The sequence below is a fragment of the Styela clava genome, chromosome 8 (genome assembly GCF_964204865.1).
Source record: "Styela clava chromosome 8, kaStyClav1.hap1.2, whole genome shotgun sequence".
Lineage (NCBI taxonomy): Eukaryota > Metazoa > Chordata > Ascidiacea > Stolidobranchia > Styelidae > Styela > Styela clava.
Window position 1 is genome coordinate 107,779 of NC_135257.1, and position 15,113 is coordinate 122,891.

Consider the following 15,113-nt stretch of genomic DNA (forward strand, 5'->3'; position numbering starts at 1 on the left):
ATGCATGCGATTTTGAAGACGAAGTGATTAATGCTGTGACCTAACTACCAGTTAAACTAAAGGTAATAGTATATAGTTTTTTGCCCTATTCTAGAAGTTACTTTCAGGTTGGGCGACGTCCTACTAAAATAAAATTGGGCAGTGGCGCAAGCAGCATGATATACTTGTCTTAGTCATCACAATCTTCAGTAGTTTATTACCTTTGAGTGACTTTTTTGGAGCTTGGACCGTGGTTATGTTAACATCATCTGATTCTGTAACATATAACTGGTAATTTACCTGACATTGTGGTGAACAGTGTTATCGTCGAAAGCCTTGACTCATCTGGCAATAGGGAATTCATTTTAGTTTGGAAACTTGAACCAGTAATCAATGTTGTTGAAATCTTCTCGGCATATGAGGAAGTTGGCATTTCTGTCATTGACAGTGATTTTGTTTCGGTTTTCCATTTCGGTGTATTTGATGTTGATAGTGCTCTCTGCCCGTCTGCTGTACTTAATTTGCTAACAGTCTCGTCTGTTGTAGACCTTTCCAGTAATAATAGTGTATCTGTTTCTACTATAGTTGGTTTAGTCGTTTTCACATCAGAGTCTGGAGTCATAGTGTAGTCGATTGGGATGCTTGAGGGTATAAAATGTGAGTTAGTCGTAGGTCCAGATCGCACGTAATTTGAGCGCATGGAAAGATTTTCAGTCCCAGTTATGTTTCTTGCTATTTTAGGTTGAGTATGTGAGATCGTTCCTGTAGTATCCTCAGCTACGACACTTTCTGACGACAATTCATGTTTAATAGTCGTAACCATCATTTGTGAATCAGTCGTTTCTTTGGGAATTGTTGCACGAATAGACGATTTCATTTCGGTGATTATTGTTGTAGATTCTTTTTGAGGTGTTGAGATAATTCGTGTTGACGACTGCGGGGCTGGAACTGATTGTGTTGCCCCCATATTCGATGTCACTGCGTAACAAATAATATAACTCAGGTTACACGTAATTCTCTACAGTATCACTTTGAAGTCCATCAACAATATATTACTTTAACGTATATGTAATATATAACCGTAATAAACATTTTAAAACAACAGCGTATACAAGAGTTGGACAATTGCTCCTATTCTGGATAACGAACTCAACTCAATCCTGAAAATACAGGGCTAATATATACAGGGGTATTTTTGATGTATTTAGTTGGCGTCCTAGCGGTAATATACCGTATTCCTTCGTGTATGATACGCGCCCGTAGATAACACGCACCTAGGTTTTAGTACATTTTCAACCAGAATTTTCCAAACTCCATGCATATTAAACATATCAAAATTCCGTCCTCTCTTGCCTTGTAGGTGTTTTTTCTGGGCGTTTTAGACATTCTGTCTGCTTCCGCTCTGTTAACTATATATATCTGGTAATATGTTTTATGTATTTGCCTGTGAAACACCTGCCAATCGTGATGTGATATTATTTAACATTAAAGTTTCTTGTAAAGTTATTTGTTCCTCCCCTTTTAAATGCTGACACAGCTCGATATCAGAACGTGTTTTCAGACGCCGCTCTAAGCCGTAGGTCACTCATATGGTGATTTATTACGTGAAGTTTTGCCGATTCGGCGAAACGGGAGAAACAGACAAGACAATGACAGCAGTTAACGAATGTACAGCATGTTTTTATCACTTTTATTTCACCACTTTTTCTGGGCCGTCATCAACACTAAATTGTTGTTGAACTGGGTATGCTTCTACCGAATCAAGCATGATCTGATTCTAGACTTTGCCACATAAAATTGAGAACTTAAATTAATAAATGTGACAATTATTAGCGAGTTGAAGCATAAAATGAGAACTGATATTTTTTGATATTTGTAAACCAATGTACAATACGCACCCCCATATTTGTGAGACTAAACTTGAGCGGTGGCCGTACATTTGAACCCATGTGTATCTCCGCGGGTTCAATCTATATGCGGGTGCTAACCCATAGGTTAGGGTTAGTATGGGTTCAAATATCCGTAAAACAAGAAAAATTCCATAGGTGCAATAGCATGCAGGTGCAATTGTCGTGGGTTCAAATGTACATGGGTTCAAATGTAATGGAATCAATTTGACCACGAAAGTGCGTATTATACGCCGGGAAATACGGTATTTATGTATTTGAATTTTGGTATACCTCGCGTGAAACCAGACTTCTTGAAAAGTGATTTCCTTGTTGCGTTTGAATTATCATATGCTCGAATAATATCTTCTTGTGTAGCGTTACTAGAAACTTCTACTTGAAATCTGAAAATATAGTTACATTACTGAGACTATTACCATGTATAAAATAAATGTATAAAGTACACTTTTGTTATCTATTTCAATTTAATTCAATTACATTATTGCGTTATTCGATCCAGCGAATGGTCACCAGCAGGCAAAACCGTTAAGTGATCAAAGTAATATGTCATACGCACAAAATGTATTATTACTTTATGTAGTTTACCTGACTATAACACTGCCATTTGAAAACCCCGTGACGGTTACTTCCAAAAATCCAGTCATGTTTTTTAATATTTGAGTCAATACATATTCAGTCCTATTTTTCAGGATTCGATATTCTTCAGAGCTCGGGTTGTCAAGATGTGTGTTGTAAGTTTCGTTCGCGAGCGTAATATCAAAGAGATAAGTCTTTCCTTTAAAAAATGTTTGAAATGATACAAACTTCGGTATTTCAGTTTGTCAACGGATTAATTTGCTAGTGTTACGTTATACAGAATTAGCCTGTGACAATGTTTTTGTTTTCGAGAAGAAACAGATCTACATATTGTGTGCCGTACCTGTAAAAATTGAATTTCTATCAGCATTAATTGATGAATCCAACAGAGTAGTAGTAGTTCCGGCTTGATTAGGTGATGTTGATAACCATTGAAGAATAACGTTTGGCGATGTTTGTTCATAAAAAGTGGTTCCTGTTGTCACTTTATCTGGAGTGTGGGCTATGGATTTAAATACAGACCCTGCATCGGAAATTTCAGTTGGCTCAAATCTCACTATGGTTGAATTAATTTTGTCTACCTCATCATAAATTGTGTTAGTCATTTCTTCCGTTTGGGCAAGTGTAGATGCAGTTCTTTCTTCCTCACTCGTGACTGCTGGAGCGAAATAACACTTTTAATAGCTTAATATTTATTTTATTTGCTTTTCTACTCGTAGTATGTTACAAACTGGTAAATGTTTGTATCTATCTGCAATCTGCAGTTTTTTTTTTATCTTACAACAAAATTAGGTCAAAACCGTTAACTGCTGTTAACTCCCAGTAAAAAGCGCTCAATTTTGTTGAAATATGAAACAGTTGGAGTGTCGTATGCCTGGATGACAACTTCTTCCGTGACATTATATAAAACTTCAGTTTAATGCTGGCTAATTATCATGTATAAGATAGAATAAAGTAGACAGTGAAATTTCCTTACTTGTCGATACTGTGGTCGAGACATCTTGTCCATTGAATAAGATAGTTGTGATCATCGAATCATGACTGGAATTAGCTATGCTTTGCGGATCAGCAACTGCAACCGTTTTTGCTATATCCAATAAAGTGGTCTTAGTTGATGTCTCGGCAGTTTCTTCTTGATTTGTGTTAGTGGGTATATTCTCCGTCGTATATTCTCCCAGAACTGAAACGATGTCAAAATGAAAAAGTTTCAATACTGAGTATAGGGCGAGTATAGTACCTCCAAATCGCAAGCATCAGTTATTGTCAGTTCACGAGGACTTCATTATTTTGTTAAATACTCTTCTTACTGATCAAAAATGATGGATGGTTTTCTAATGAGGCATTTTACAACTGCGCCAAGTTTGAATCAGAATATAATTTTACAATTATTGGAGGACTTCCGTCCCAACTTGAAAACTTCAAAACCGTAGGCTACTGTTCAATGCTTCCCATTTTTAGCCCGCAAAGTAAAATTGTGTTACCCGTGGTGAAGTGCCAATTTGAATGTTGTGCGGCCATCGGAACAAGTGTTTAATTTAGTTTAATCTGGTTCCCTTCGCGTTGCAAAGCCTATATCCGGGTCCGAGACCTATTTTTTTAACCTGACTTACTGTGGTTGGATTATTTGGGTGTATTATCTTTCGACCAGAACATACCAGGAGTCAAAATCGGCTTAGGCGGTACCAGAGAATACGGTAATGAAAATCCCAATCGGGGAGAATTCCGCCCAAGGAAGAAATTTTGCCGTTGTTATTTTACTTTTATATATATATATATATCGTAAGCCCTTCGCATTGAGTATATATTGTACAACACAAATATTAATTTCGATTTTTATAATAAATCACTAACTGTGGAAAAACGAGAACTCGACTTTCGCATTACATTATTGAGCGGTCCATTAAAAATTGAATAAATAGACTAGTTTCATTCATAGAGAGGGAAGGAGTTTCAAAATAGGCAAAGGGGGAAGTTCAATGAAAAAAGTTAGAAACCACAGACTTAGAGTCAAATTAAAATGTGTGCTGTCAACAGATAATGTGCCATGGTGGTAAGAGTGTTCTGAAGTGGGAGGCTTCTGTGATTGGTCAGCCCAAAGCCTTAGAAATTGGTTTCCCTTGTTTTTCGTTTTTAATTTTTCCGCTTATTAACAAATTTATTTTTTCCACCACCGAGTAAGATAAATTTTACAGAAAAAAGTCGTATGCATAATTATTTAGTTTGGTGACCCATTGAAAAGTGCTTGGCGACCCCTTTGTAGGTCGCCACTTGCTGAGCAGCGAGCAATTTGGGAAAATGCGGGGCAGGCTCTAATGAATTAGTAAGAACGGGCAATTGAAGATTAGGCAACTGATTCAGCCTATAAGTTGATCTTGTCCAAATCTAATCTAGAATAAGATTTGTCAGCAAATTATTTGGAAATGAATCCTGGTGATTTTTACCGAAAACATGTCAACTAAGATAACATTCCACATTTGAAACAAGTAGTGCCTTCAAATATGGCACTTTACAGCTCAACATATTTTTTCCTGAAATGGTGGTGAAAAAACGCCTGAAAAACGAAGACCTGGAAAATGGAAATCGAATTGCTAGCACTTCTATTAAAGCAAATTTAGATAAAAGTAGTCGGGAAAATAATTCAGCAGCAAATTTCTCACTGAATTCGTTTAAATTCGGTGTGACAATAAATTTGAATAACAGTTTTCAGAAGTTTATGCGTTTTAACTCATCATTTCTGCAAGGACCCTAATAATGCCATAAGATCAAAAACAAAAAGACACTATTTGGTACCTGCAACTTACAGAAAGTCTATGTTAAATGAAGGTGCGGCCCGCGGTTTTACCCAGTTAATGATATCTGGCCTGCCTGCAAAATAGGTTGCACACCCCTGGTTTATTTGACAAATGTCAACAAATAATTTTGTTCGCAACAGTTTTCCTGTTGAAATACTTTTTTTCACGTCAGTTTTAAATCAGTGACAAACTTCTTCATATTAGCGCAATTCCAAACCTTCAATTTTCTTAGCGTAAATGTAGGGTTTTCGCTAAATGAATACCGATATCGAATCTTTTATAATGTCACCAAAGGATCCTCGATCAAAAGTCCAATCGCCAGTAAAAAAACGTGATAGGAATCATGTTCATCTGATCAGATGTGTCATATATATCAGAAAAGCTAGTCGAAGATGGTGATATTCAAATACATATACGATTATGAAAACTCTGTCCATGTATATTTCCATACAGTATGTATGCTTCATCATCGCGAGAAGTTTATAAAATATTTTGTGAATGGGAGAAAATGACGAAGGTTAAGAATTAACATCTTCAGGCTGAATATCAAGAGCTGACTCCACTGACGCAAAACAGAAGTCTTAACAAAAATAGTTGACTGCGCTCGTGCAAGATATACATCAAATATTTCAAGACGCGAATGCCAGAGACAATATAATGACTTGATATTTTGTAATATGTGCAAGTCTATATTGTGCATTGTTTTGGTATGCAGCCTGGAAGCGATAGGTCGGACATTGGCATTGAAACAAACAGAAAAATCCGTGTTCAATTTTTCACTACAGAATGTTTTTTTTATCGTGGGACAAATCCTTGATTCTTCATATCCAAACCGAAATTACGTTGTAATCGCTCGACTCACCTGCGACAAATCCTTGTAAGTCAAAACCTTTCTTTAAGTCTTCGGTGGAGTTCAAATACCCTTGTACAATCGCGTCGAAAGTTATTTGATCGCCAACCATCATTTCTATGCTGAAGAAATGTTTCCGGTTATTAGTTTTCTACATATAATAATTTATCTCTCGTAATTCAATAATTTATTTACCTCGATATGATGCTGCCGTTCCTAAAGGCTATCACCTTAATATTGGATATGCCACTAACGTTGGATAAAATTTTCTTCAGATCATTTTCCACCTCATTTGAAAGATTTTTATAAGCTTCCGAACTTGAGTTACCTAATTCCATGCTGTATGTTTTATTGACGATGCCAATTTCAAAGTAGAGCTTTTTCTCTGTAAATGAAATCATTAATGATATTGATTTATTATCGTTTTCTACAAATAAACTAGAGTCAACTAGGCTCCTCGCCGCCCATAGAAACACAAGGTCAACTGACTCATTTCAGTAATTGGTAAAACACTATTCGAAAATAGAAGCCACTGGAAACACACGATAACGAGTCTACTGTAGAATAACAATACCGTATGGCGTATACTATAACAATTTTGGTGATACCTGTGGCTGTATAGCTAGCTACATATTCTGTGGTTGAATTTGTAAACATTTCTTCTAAATTGCTAGTAGAATTTGCAAAGCTTAATGCTGATTTTATTGGAGTTGTTGTGGTGCCAATATCGACTGCTGCTGTCTGCGGAACGATGCTTCCAAAATCGTATGTAGTTTCTGGTTTCAAACTAGGATTTGATACGACAGTACCTCTGTTAGATTCGAAACTGTGTAGCAAACTGTTCGTTGTTTGATTGGCTGTAAACTCAAATTTGCTATAAGTAGCTCGTGTTGACAAAGGTATAACAATCGCCGTGTTTGTTTGTGATACAGCAGCAGTTCTCTCTAGGTTCATTCCTACTTCTGTGTGCGTTGTCGTATGTTTACTGCTTGCGACAGATAGAGTTTCACTTAGTATAGTTGTTGTCCCCTTCTGAATATCATTTCTTATGACTTGCTCAGCAGTGGCACCGACGGTGGGGTAAGCGATTGTGTAAATATCTGTGTATGCAAAATAATTTATATATATGCTATTTTTGTGGTATATTGTAGCGCAATGTACGCCTTAGTTGTTGTTATTTCATATGCATATATGTTGGCCGATTACCAGATCCAAAATGGTAGAGAAAATACGAAGAGATTATCTTACCTGATGACAGCGTGGAGGAGCCTTCTTGTTCGTTAGCGGCAATGGTTGTCATCGTTATATCGTGGCTGGAAACAGAACTTTCTAGATTCTGGATATTCGTCACGATTGTTTCCTCTTGAGATGAGCTGGTTGATAAATTCGTCGTATATTCCTCAATTAGAACTAAAAGTCCATGTAAGAACAAATTATTACATTGGAGAGGGATTGTTGTCTCGCACAGATTGTTTACCATTATTTTTTTCGGTTCCAATGTCTTCATTAACTTACATTCATTAAAAGTTTTAATATCAAAATAACTAGGACAAATGAAATGAAACGCAATGCGCCAGATCGTTTGATTGAATTGGTAACTAGTTATTTTGCATACAGATTCCGGCACCCGTATGTAGTTTGCACCCGGTCAATTGCACCAACGGACATTTGCATTTAAGTACACTTGCACTCGGTATGCACTCACTTACACTTTCCCCGTACGTCTGAACCCATTAATTCACAGATATTTGCGCTCACGGAATATGCACCCTTAGACATTTGTACTTGTACAAATACACTACACTAGACCCTCGGTTGCCCACCGCGCTTCCGACGTTCGCGTAGCACCACGTCTCCCACCCGGGGTGGGATTCCCCCCCTAAGGGGAAGCGAGAGTGTGACTTGCACATTACACTAGCTAAGGATCCATCATAGATTAGATAAATAGAGGGTACCCCCGTAGTATGTGTACCAGGTTACGGTTTGGCCATAATTATATTTTTTCCGATTTTCCTTATTTTGGTTCTATTACGAGTTCGGGGACTGTCTATGTTAGCCAAGTGAATATACCCCCCTGCCCATAGACTTCCGTCCCTTAGACTCAACACAACTTAATGTGGAGTAGGCGAACAAAATTGGTTACCTTCATATTGGTACACATACTTCTAGAGCGCCAAATGGAGTAGTTTTTATGCATAATGAGGTTGGAATAAAAAGTATCAAAATACGCGACGGGAGGAATTCAATAAAAAAGGTTGCGAAACACTGTCTTAATGTCCGTGAGAGATTTACCAGTAGGCAAGGTAGCTTCTTAATCAAAAACCGCTTCAAAATGGTGTAAAACTGAAATTGTTAACTTTTTTATTCAGGTAATTATTGTACCAAATATTTAACCATTTTAAACGATTAAAAAAATATATACTGCCCAATAGGCGAATTTGTCTAAATTTAAGAACTATACTCCTTCAACCACAAAAACAAAATATGCTAAGTTCGATTAATTGAATAGTTTTCAGCATAATATAGCCTTTATTTTTGTAAAAATACACAAAATATTGATATATAGATGTACTAATTTATCCAAGGAACAACGAATCTAAGAATTATTATATTTTTTGCTATTTCGTATATTTTTATCACAAGCCCCTTTAATTTTAGAAAACGAAATGCTAATTTTATTTATCAATAATGTTTATTTATTAGTAATTGGGCCATGATAATCGAACGATAATCACCCAAGTATATTGGATAGTGAGTTAAATTATACGAAAGATATTCGGAAGGGTATGATGACGTCAATTTTCTTGTGACATGACCTTTTATAACAGTCTTAAATTTCGTAATTTAACCCACTATCCAACCTACTTGGGTGATTATCGTTCGTATTTGCTCTTTTAATAATATTTCGTATTTCAACCATATTTGAAATTTTATTCATGGCGTCATAATATTTTCCCCATAACTTTTTCTAGATACAAATTATGTGTTCATAATGGATTGTTTATGATGTCATTGTTAGGAGTGGCCTCACAAACGTCATAGCTTATGATCTCACCAGTGGCGTAGCAAGACTCTCGTGGGCCCCCCGCAAAAATATTTCGTGGAAATGACCCTAAAAACTCTCGGACATAAGCTAAAACAAAGTTGTTTTTTTTTATTTCGTCAAAAAGCATAACATGTCGTTATAAAAAGGCTATAGTAACCTAAAATTTGCGTCTTCGTGTTAGCAAACTCATCCACCATCTTCGTCATATCAATTTTTTCAATTTGCTTCAAAAATCAGTAGCTTACCTGTGATAATTGTCGTGTAAGAAAATTCATTCGCGCCGGCGCCATCACTTTTGGAGATTGAACACGCATCTGGTTTTCTACCGATACCACCGGTGCTAGGCTTAATTCCTCCTCAGTAACGTTCGGTATTCCCAAGTCTAATTGTTTCAATTTTGGTTTAAATATTTCGTTTATCTTGGTTATTTTAATTTTTTTCATACGTTCTATCTCTTCTGCTCTTTATTCTTCGTTTTTGTGCGCCACTAAGAGATTTTGCTTTCGACATCAATCTGACAGCCTTCGTAATTGCGCCGGTGGCCGGTGCGATCAAACCCCACGACGCCGAAAATCGACGACTCCGGCATTGCTACGTAACAAAACGATTTGAGCAAAACTAACATCGACATTATGAGATGTGCATTACATAGCTGTGCCCCCCCCCCCCCCCCCCCCGCGACCGCGGGAGTTGCGGGGGTGGATGCTACGCCACTGGATCTCACACTAATCCGGCCCTGCTTTGTATTATTTAAACGGATAAATTTAGTGCCGTTAAATCGCGCATTCTCTTAGAGTTGACTATTTGCTTCCGTTTCCCTTGTTAGCATTCTTATGCTGTTAAAACGGCAAGGTATAAGACGGCGATTACAAATGCAAGATTGGCGTCCATTGCTTAGCTGGATATCAGACAGAATGTTCTACTTTGTAATTCTGCTGGTTTTAAGGCCAGGGATGATAGCCGAGAAGACGTATAGATCAGGGGTTCGCAACTACGGGGTCGCGACCCAAATTTGGGTCGCGAAACCCTCCACTCTGGGTCACGAAACAATTTAAATTTTCCATAAATATGAGCATCGCGTCTGTGTAGCGTATTTATGTATAACAACTTTATAAATCCGGATTATAATTATGAATGTTTCCCCGAGTATACACTTCCTTATTTACTGCAGTAACATTGGCCAATCAGCATAAGTGCAAAATTGAAGTAACAATAAACGTTTCAGAAGCGCTCGGATACTTTTGCCATTCAGACAGTCTTTCGTGGTTGTGGATATTATCTCGTTTTGGCGGTTTTCGTGTGTTGTTTGTTAGTTTTTAGTTGTGTTTTGGTAAATATAAGTCCTAATCAAACTCAATAATCATTTTGCTCTGTCGGAGTTTTATTTGAAAATGCAGTAATCAAAAATTAATCTAGAAATAGCTGTGATAGACTAGGCCAAACTTTTCTATAGCCACATGTAAATGAAAGGTTGTTGAATGTATTGAATTAAAATGACAGTTTGAAACATATAAACCGGTTTATAGGCGCGAACTCGCAAAACCATTATTGAAATAAGGACCAATAATTTTGCAATGGTAGAGTATAAAGCGAAAGAATTTTGCCGGGATTGAAAATCGGGGAAACATTCATTACGTAGATGTTTGCATTGTTAATTGGTATTATCCTACTACGTAGGTAGACAATTGTATTGTTTCGTAGCAATGCGAGGTTAGCAGTAGTAGTGTGGAATTGCTTAATAAAGACAGATGATGAGATTTGTCCATTCTAGATTAAATAGTTAGGGTGCTGTTACATTTGTTATTGTAAGATATTCTTGGTTAAATTCAAAATTTAGCGGGGTTAAGAATTTTAAAGGTAGTTTTAGTCACAAATAATGTTGACAAACTGGTTACTGAAGAATACTCGAAAAAAGTCGCGAGCGGAAGATACAACGGGGAAATCAAGTATAAACAGAACACCGCATGCACCTTCAGACATCTTTGCGTCTTCAAGCAGTGGGATCAACGCCCGACAAAAGACTCATCTTCTCACCCTCATCGGATAAAAAAACATCACTCAAACCATCCTTATAAGCGGAAGTACAGCGAAGAATTTATAAAGCTTGGTTTCACGTGTATTCTTATGAATGATGAGTCACGTCCTCAATGTGTTGTTTGTTCCGGTGTTCTTGCCAACGAGAGCCTGAAATCAGTGAGATTGAAACGCCACCTCACAGCAAAGCATTCAGAATTCATTGACAAACCAATACATTTTTCCGCCGATCAGAAAAAAAATTGTTAGGCGAAAAGAAAAAAATGACAAAGTATCTCACAATCTTAGAAAAAGCTCAAAAGGCATTGTATGAAGTGGCATATTTAATCGCAAAAGATATAAAACCACACACCATTGGAGAAACACTAATCAAAACTATTGCAATTAGTCATATTATGAATGTAGACGAGGTTACTAAGGAAATGAAAAAAATACCAATGTCTGTAGATACCATTCGCCGACGTATCAGCGAAATGGGTCAAGATATTAGGTGCCAACTGATTGATAGAGTCAAAGGAGGAAAATACGCTTTGCAATTGGATGAATCCACGGATACGTCTGGTGTTTAGCGCAGTTGATTGTGTTCGCTAGGTATATAAGTTACTCATGTGCTCGGCTCTTTCTGGAACATGCACTGGTCAACCATATTCTCAGCAGTGGCGACGAGCCTACAGAATGATGGATTATCGTGGGAGCGGTGTATTAGCATTTGTACTGATAGGGCTGGGGCCATGGCGGGAAAACAAAGGTTTTTAGCAAGAGTATTACAAATTGCACCTCATATCAATTTGACGCATTGCATTCTTCATAGGAAAAATCTGGCTAGCAATACATTGGACACACCAGGGGTCCGCAAATACGGGGTCGCAAAAAAAACAATTCAAACAATTCAAATTTACCATAAATATAAGCATCGCGTCTGTGTACCGAATTTAGCTATAACAACTATATAAAACTCCAATTATAGTTATGGATTTTTCCAAGAGTTTAGACTTCCTTATTTACTGCCGTAACATTGGCCAATCAGCATAAGTGCAGAATTTGACGTAACAATAAACGTTTTAAATTTAGGTTGATATTTAATTTAAAAATAAAAGTGATGTTATTCAAGTAACGTATTTCTTACTTTTAGCCTACTGCGATTTTGTAGTTGTCAATTTTGAAAACCCGATCTCACATGAATGTAAAAATGTCTGTAAAAGCTTTTTTTTTGCAATTCCGGGGTATTCAGATAGCAGTATTGCCCAAAAGATTGCCAAAGTAGCTACCCTATAAATCGCAAAGACTCTTTTCAACTCATAATTGTTTGAAATTTCAATCAACTAAAGATGTTATAAGACATTGTCAGTCTTTTACGTCACGTTTCTGCGGACCGGTAGTGCCCTTTCCGCGGACCGGCGATGGGCCGCGGCCGGTGGTTGCCGACCACTGATTTAGTCATTCAGACAGATTTTCATGGTTGTGAATATCACCTCGGTTTTCGCGTGGTATTTGTTAGATTTTAGTTGTGTTTTGGTAAATTCGAGTCCTAAACTCGCAAAACCATTCTTGAAATAAGTACTAATAATTTTGCAATGGTAAAGTGTAAAAAGGAAGAATTCAAGAGATCAAAAGTCGGGGAAACATGCGTTACTTAGTTGTTCGCATTGTTATATCCTAGACAGCCTCAGGACTCCGTTAAAGACACTTAGGGCTTCCGCGAGCTATTCGTTTACTTGAAAACTGTCCTCGACCCACTGCCCGACCTCCCTCAGCTTTCCTATCATCGACCCACTGCCCTATCTCCCTCAACCTTTCTATCCTCGACCCACTGCGCTATCTCCCTATCCTCGACCTACTGCCCTACCTCCTCAACTTTTGCAACCTCGAATCACCGCTCCATCTCCCTCAACCTTTCTCTTCTCAACCTATGCTGCCCTATCTTCCTCAACCTACCTATCCTCGACCCACTGCCCTATCTGCCACAACTTACCTATCTTTGACCTATGGTGCTATACTATTCAGTATCTGACCTATAACGGCGCTTTATTCACGACCCGATCGCCACACTGAACTTTACTATCTTGCGACCAACTTCCATGCGTTATACTGGTCGTGTATGCCAATGGGATGATTCAATCGTACGTCGACAAAACATGATTGACGGCATTCGTATATGTAGGCTGGATTCTCAAATGGTAAACAATAACCATAATTGGCAGTAATAGTGTTACTAATTGGGCTACTTATGGTTTCTTGTTGGGAATGACAGTTTTCTAAATTTTAACAAGCCGTTTTATGCCCTTAATAATTAGCCATGTCGTGAGTCTTTTGACAGTATGATGCTGATCCGAAATAAGCAATAGTGCTCTGGTCCGTATAAGTATTTTTCTTCAACATTTTATAGTAAAGGCGATATAGTAAAGGCGAAGTCTTTTGCGACTTCATTAAGTTGCAGATAAGATAAGCTCAATTTTGGGACTATACGCTGAATTAAAGGGCAGTTGGCAACGCTAGCTACGACAAAACATTTCATGGCTTAAAAATAGTTTGGAAGGGATTACACTCACTGAGCGACTTATATTTTTGACTTTTCAGCCTTCTCAGTCACGTAAAAGAAATTTGTATATACAGCAGGATATGGCAGAACATTCGTTGAAAAAGACCAAGCGTGCAAATATTTGATTATTTCCTCATCGTTTTGCCTTGCACGGAAATGCAGGCGACATTGAATGAGTTTCTGAAACGGAACTCAGATATGTCGATATCGAATGGCCTGTTCAAATTTTAAAAACAGTGACTTCAAACCCGATGCCATCAGTAGCCTAATAAGTAGCACATTTTTAAGCCACTAATTATGGTTATTGATTACCAATTGAGATTCCAGCTTACATTTACGAATGCCGTCAATCATGTTTTGTCGACGTACGATTGAAATATCTCATTGGCAGTTACTCGACCAGTATATCACATGGAAGTTGGTCTTTGACGGTCTTGACTTTGACGGTCGAGTCGTGATTGTAGCGCCGTTAGGTTAGGTACTAAGTGGTATAGCGTCGTGGGTCGAAGATAAGTAAGTTGAGGGAGGTCGGACAGTGGGTCGAGGGTGGGAAGTTTGAGGCAGATAATGCAGTGGATCGAGGATAGAAAAGTTGAGAGAGATAGGGCAATGAGTCGAGGATTTAAAAGGTTGAAGGGGATAGGAAGGTTGTGGGAAATAGGACAGTGGGTCGAGTATAGAAAAGTTGAGGGATAGGGCGGTGGGTCGAGGATGGGGAGGTGGAGCAGTTGGCCGAGGCGAGGGAGACAGGGCAGCGGATCGAAAATAGGAAATTGGAGGGAGATAGGGCAGTGGGTCGAAGATTTGAGTTGGGATGACTGTATAACTTCACTGGCTCTAAAGTCTAAACCAGAGGTCGGCAAACTTTTGTCGTTCGCGGGCCAAAATTAAAGGTTGCAAGCAGTGTTAACTCTAAGCAAATTATGAGTGCGAAAGTGTTTCGCAGTCGAAAAAAAAAGTGCGAAAGTGCTTTTGCCGATTTTAACAAGTTAGGTGCCCTAGCCTTTCATATAACCCATTTAAAACGGCATAGATACTCGAAAAAGCGCTCCTCCGGTTAATATTATAAATTAAGGAGGAACCTTTTCGTTAACCCAGTTCCCTTTAAGCGAATTCATGTTTAATTAAAACAAGCGAATTCATCGCAACGAAATGACATCTGCTAACACCTGCCGCGGACAAAACTTTCATGCAATGTATCACGGTGTCCTTACTCGCGTAAACAGCAAAGACTTCCACACTTGTTACTCCTTCCATCTAACAGACACGAGGCAGGCTGGAAACCATATTAGTTACAGGGTGGATCGTTTGTACAAATCCCGTGCAAAATAATCCCCGCAACCCCTCCCCCCAAATATAAGTAGCAATCAACTAATTAGGGTTAGGTGCG

The 15,113-nt window shown here is 38.1% G+C and overlaps 2 protein-coding genes across 7 annotated transcripts in view; one reads left to right on the forward strand and one right to left on the reverse strand.

Moving 5' to 3' along the window:
* LOC120346232 (FERM and PDZ domain-containing protein 2-like) overlaps positions 1 to 15,113 on the forward strand; it is a 136,603-nt gene that overhangs the window by 54,621 nt on the left and 66,869 nt on the right. The gene's annotated exons all lie outside the window — the stretch shown is intronic.
* LOC120346183 (uncharacterized) overlaps positions 1 to 15,113 on the reverse strand; it is a 36,079-nt gene that overhangs the window by 14,667 nt on the left and 6,299 nt on the right. For 4 of the 6 annotated variants that reach the window (XM_078115129.1, XM_078115127.1, XM_078115130.1 and 1 more), the window contains exons 4-12: positions 7,353 to 7,514; positions 6,713 to 7,204; positions 6,300 to 6,489; positions 6,117 to 6,226; positions 3,439 to 3,642; positions 2,806 to 3,120; positions 2,472 to 2,661; positions 2,160 to 2,269; positions 280 to 957 (exon numbers count right to left, since the gene is read on the reverse strand). In XM_078115129.1, coding sequence (XP_077971255.1) covers positions 280 to 957; positions 2,160 to 2,269; positions 2,472 to 2,661; positions 2,806 to 3,120; positions 3,439 to 3,642; positions 6,117 to 6,226; positions 6,300 to 6,489; positions 6,713 to 7,204; positions 7,353 to 7,514 — 2,451 coding nt within the window. The remainder of the gene's footprint in view (positions 1 to 279; positions 958 to 2,159; positions 2,270 to 2,471; positions 2,662 to 2,805; positions 3,121 to 3,438; positions 3,643 to 6,116; positions 6,227 to 6,299; positions 6,490 to 6,712; positions 7,205 to 7,352; positions 7,515 to 15,113) is intronic. The other 2 variants (XM_078115128.1, XM_078115131.1) reach the window with 2 other exon arrangements.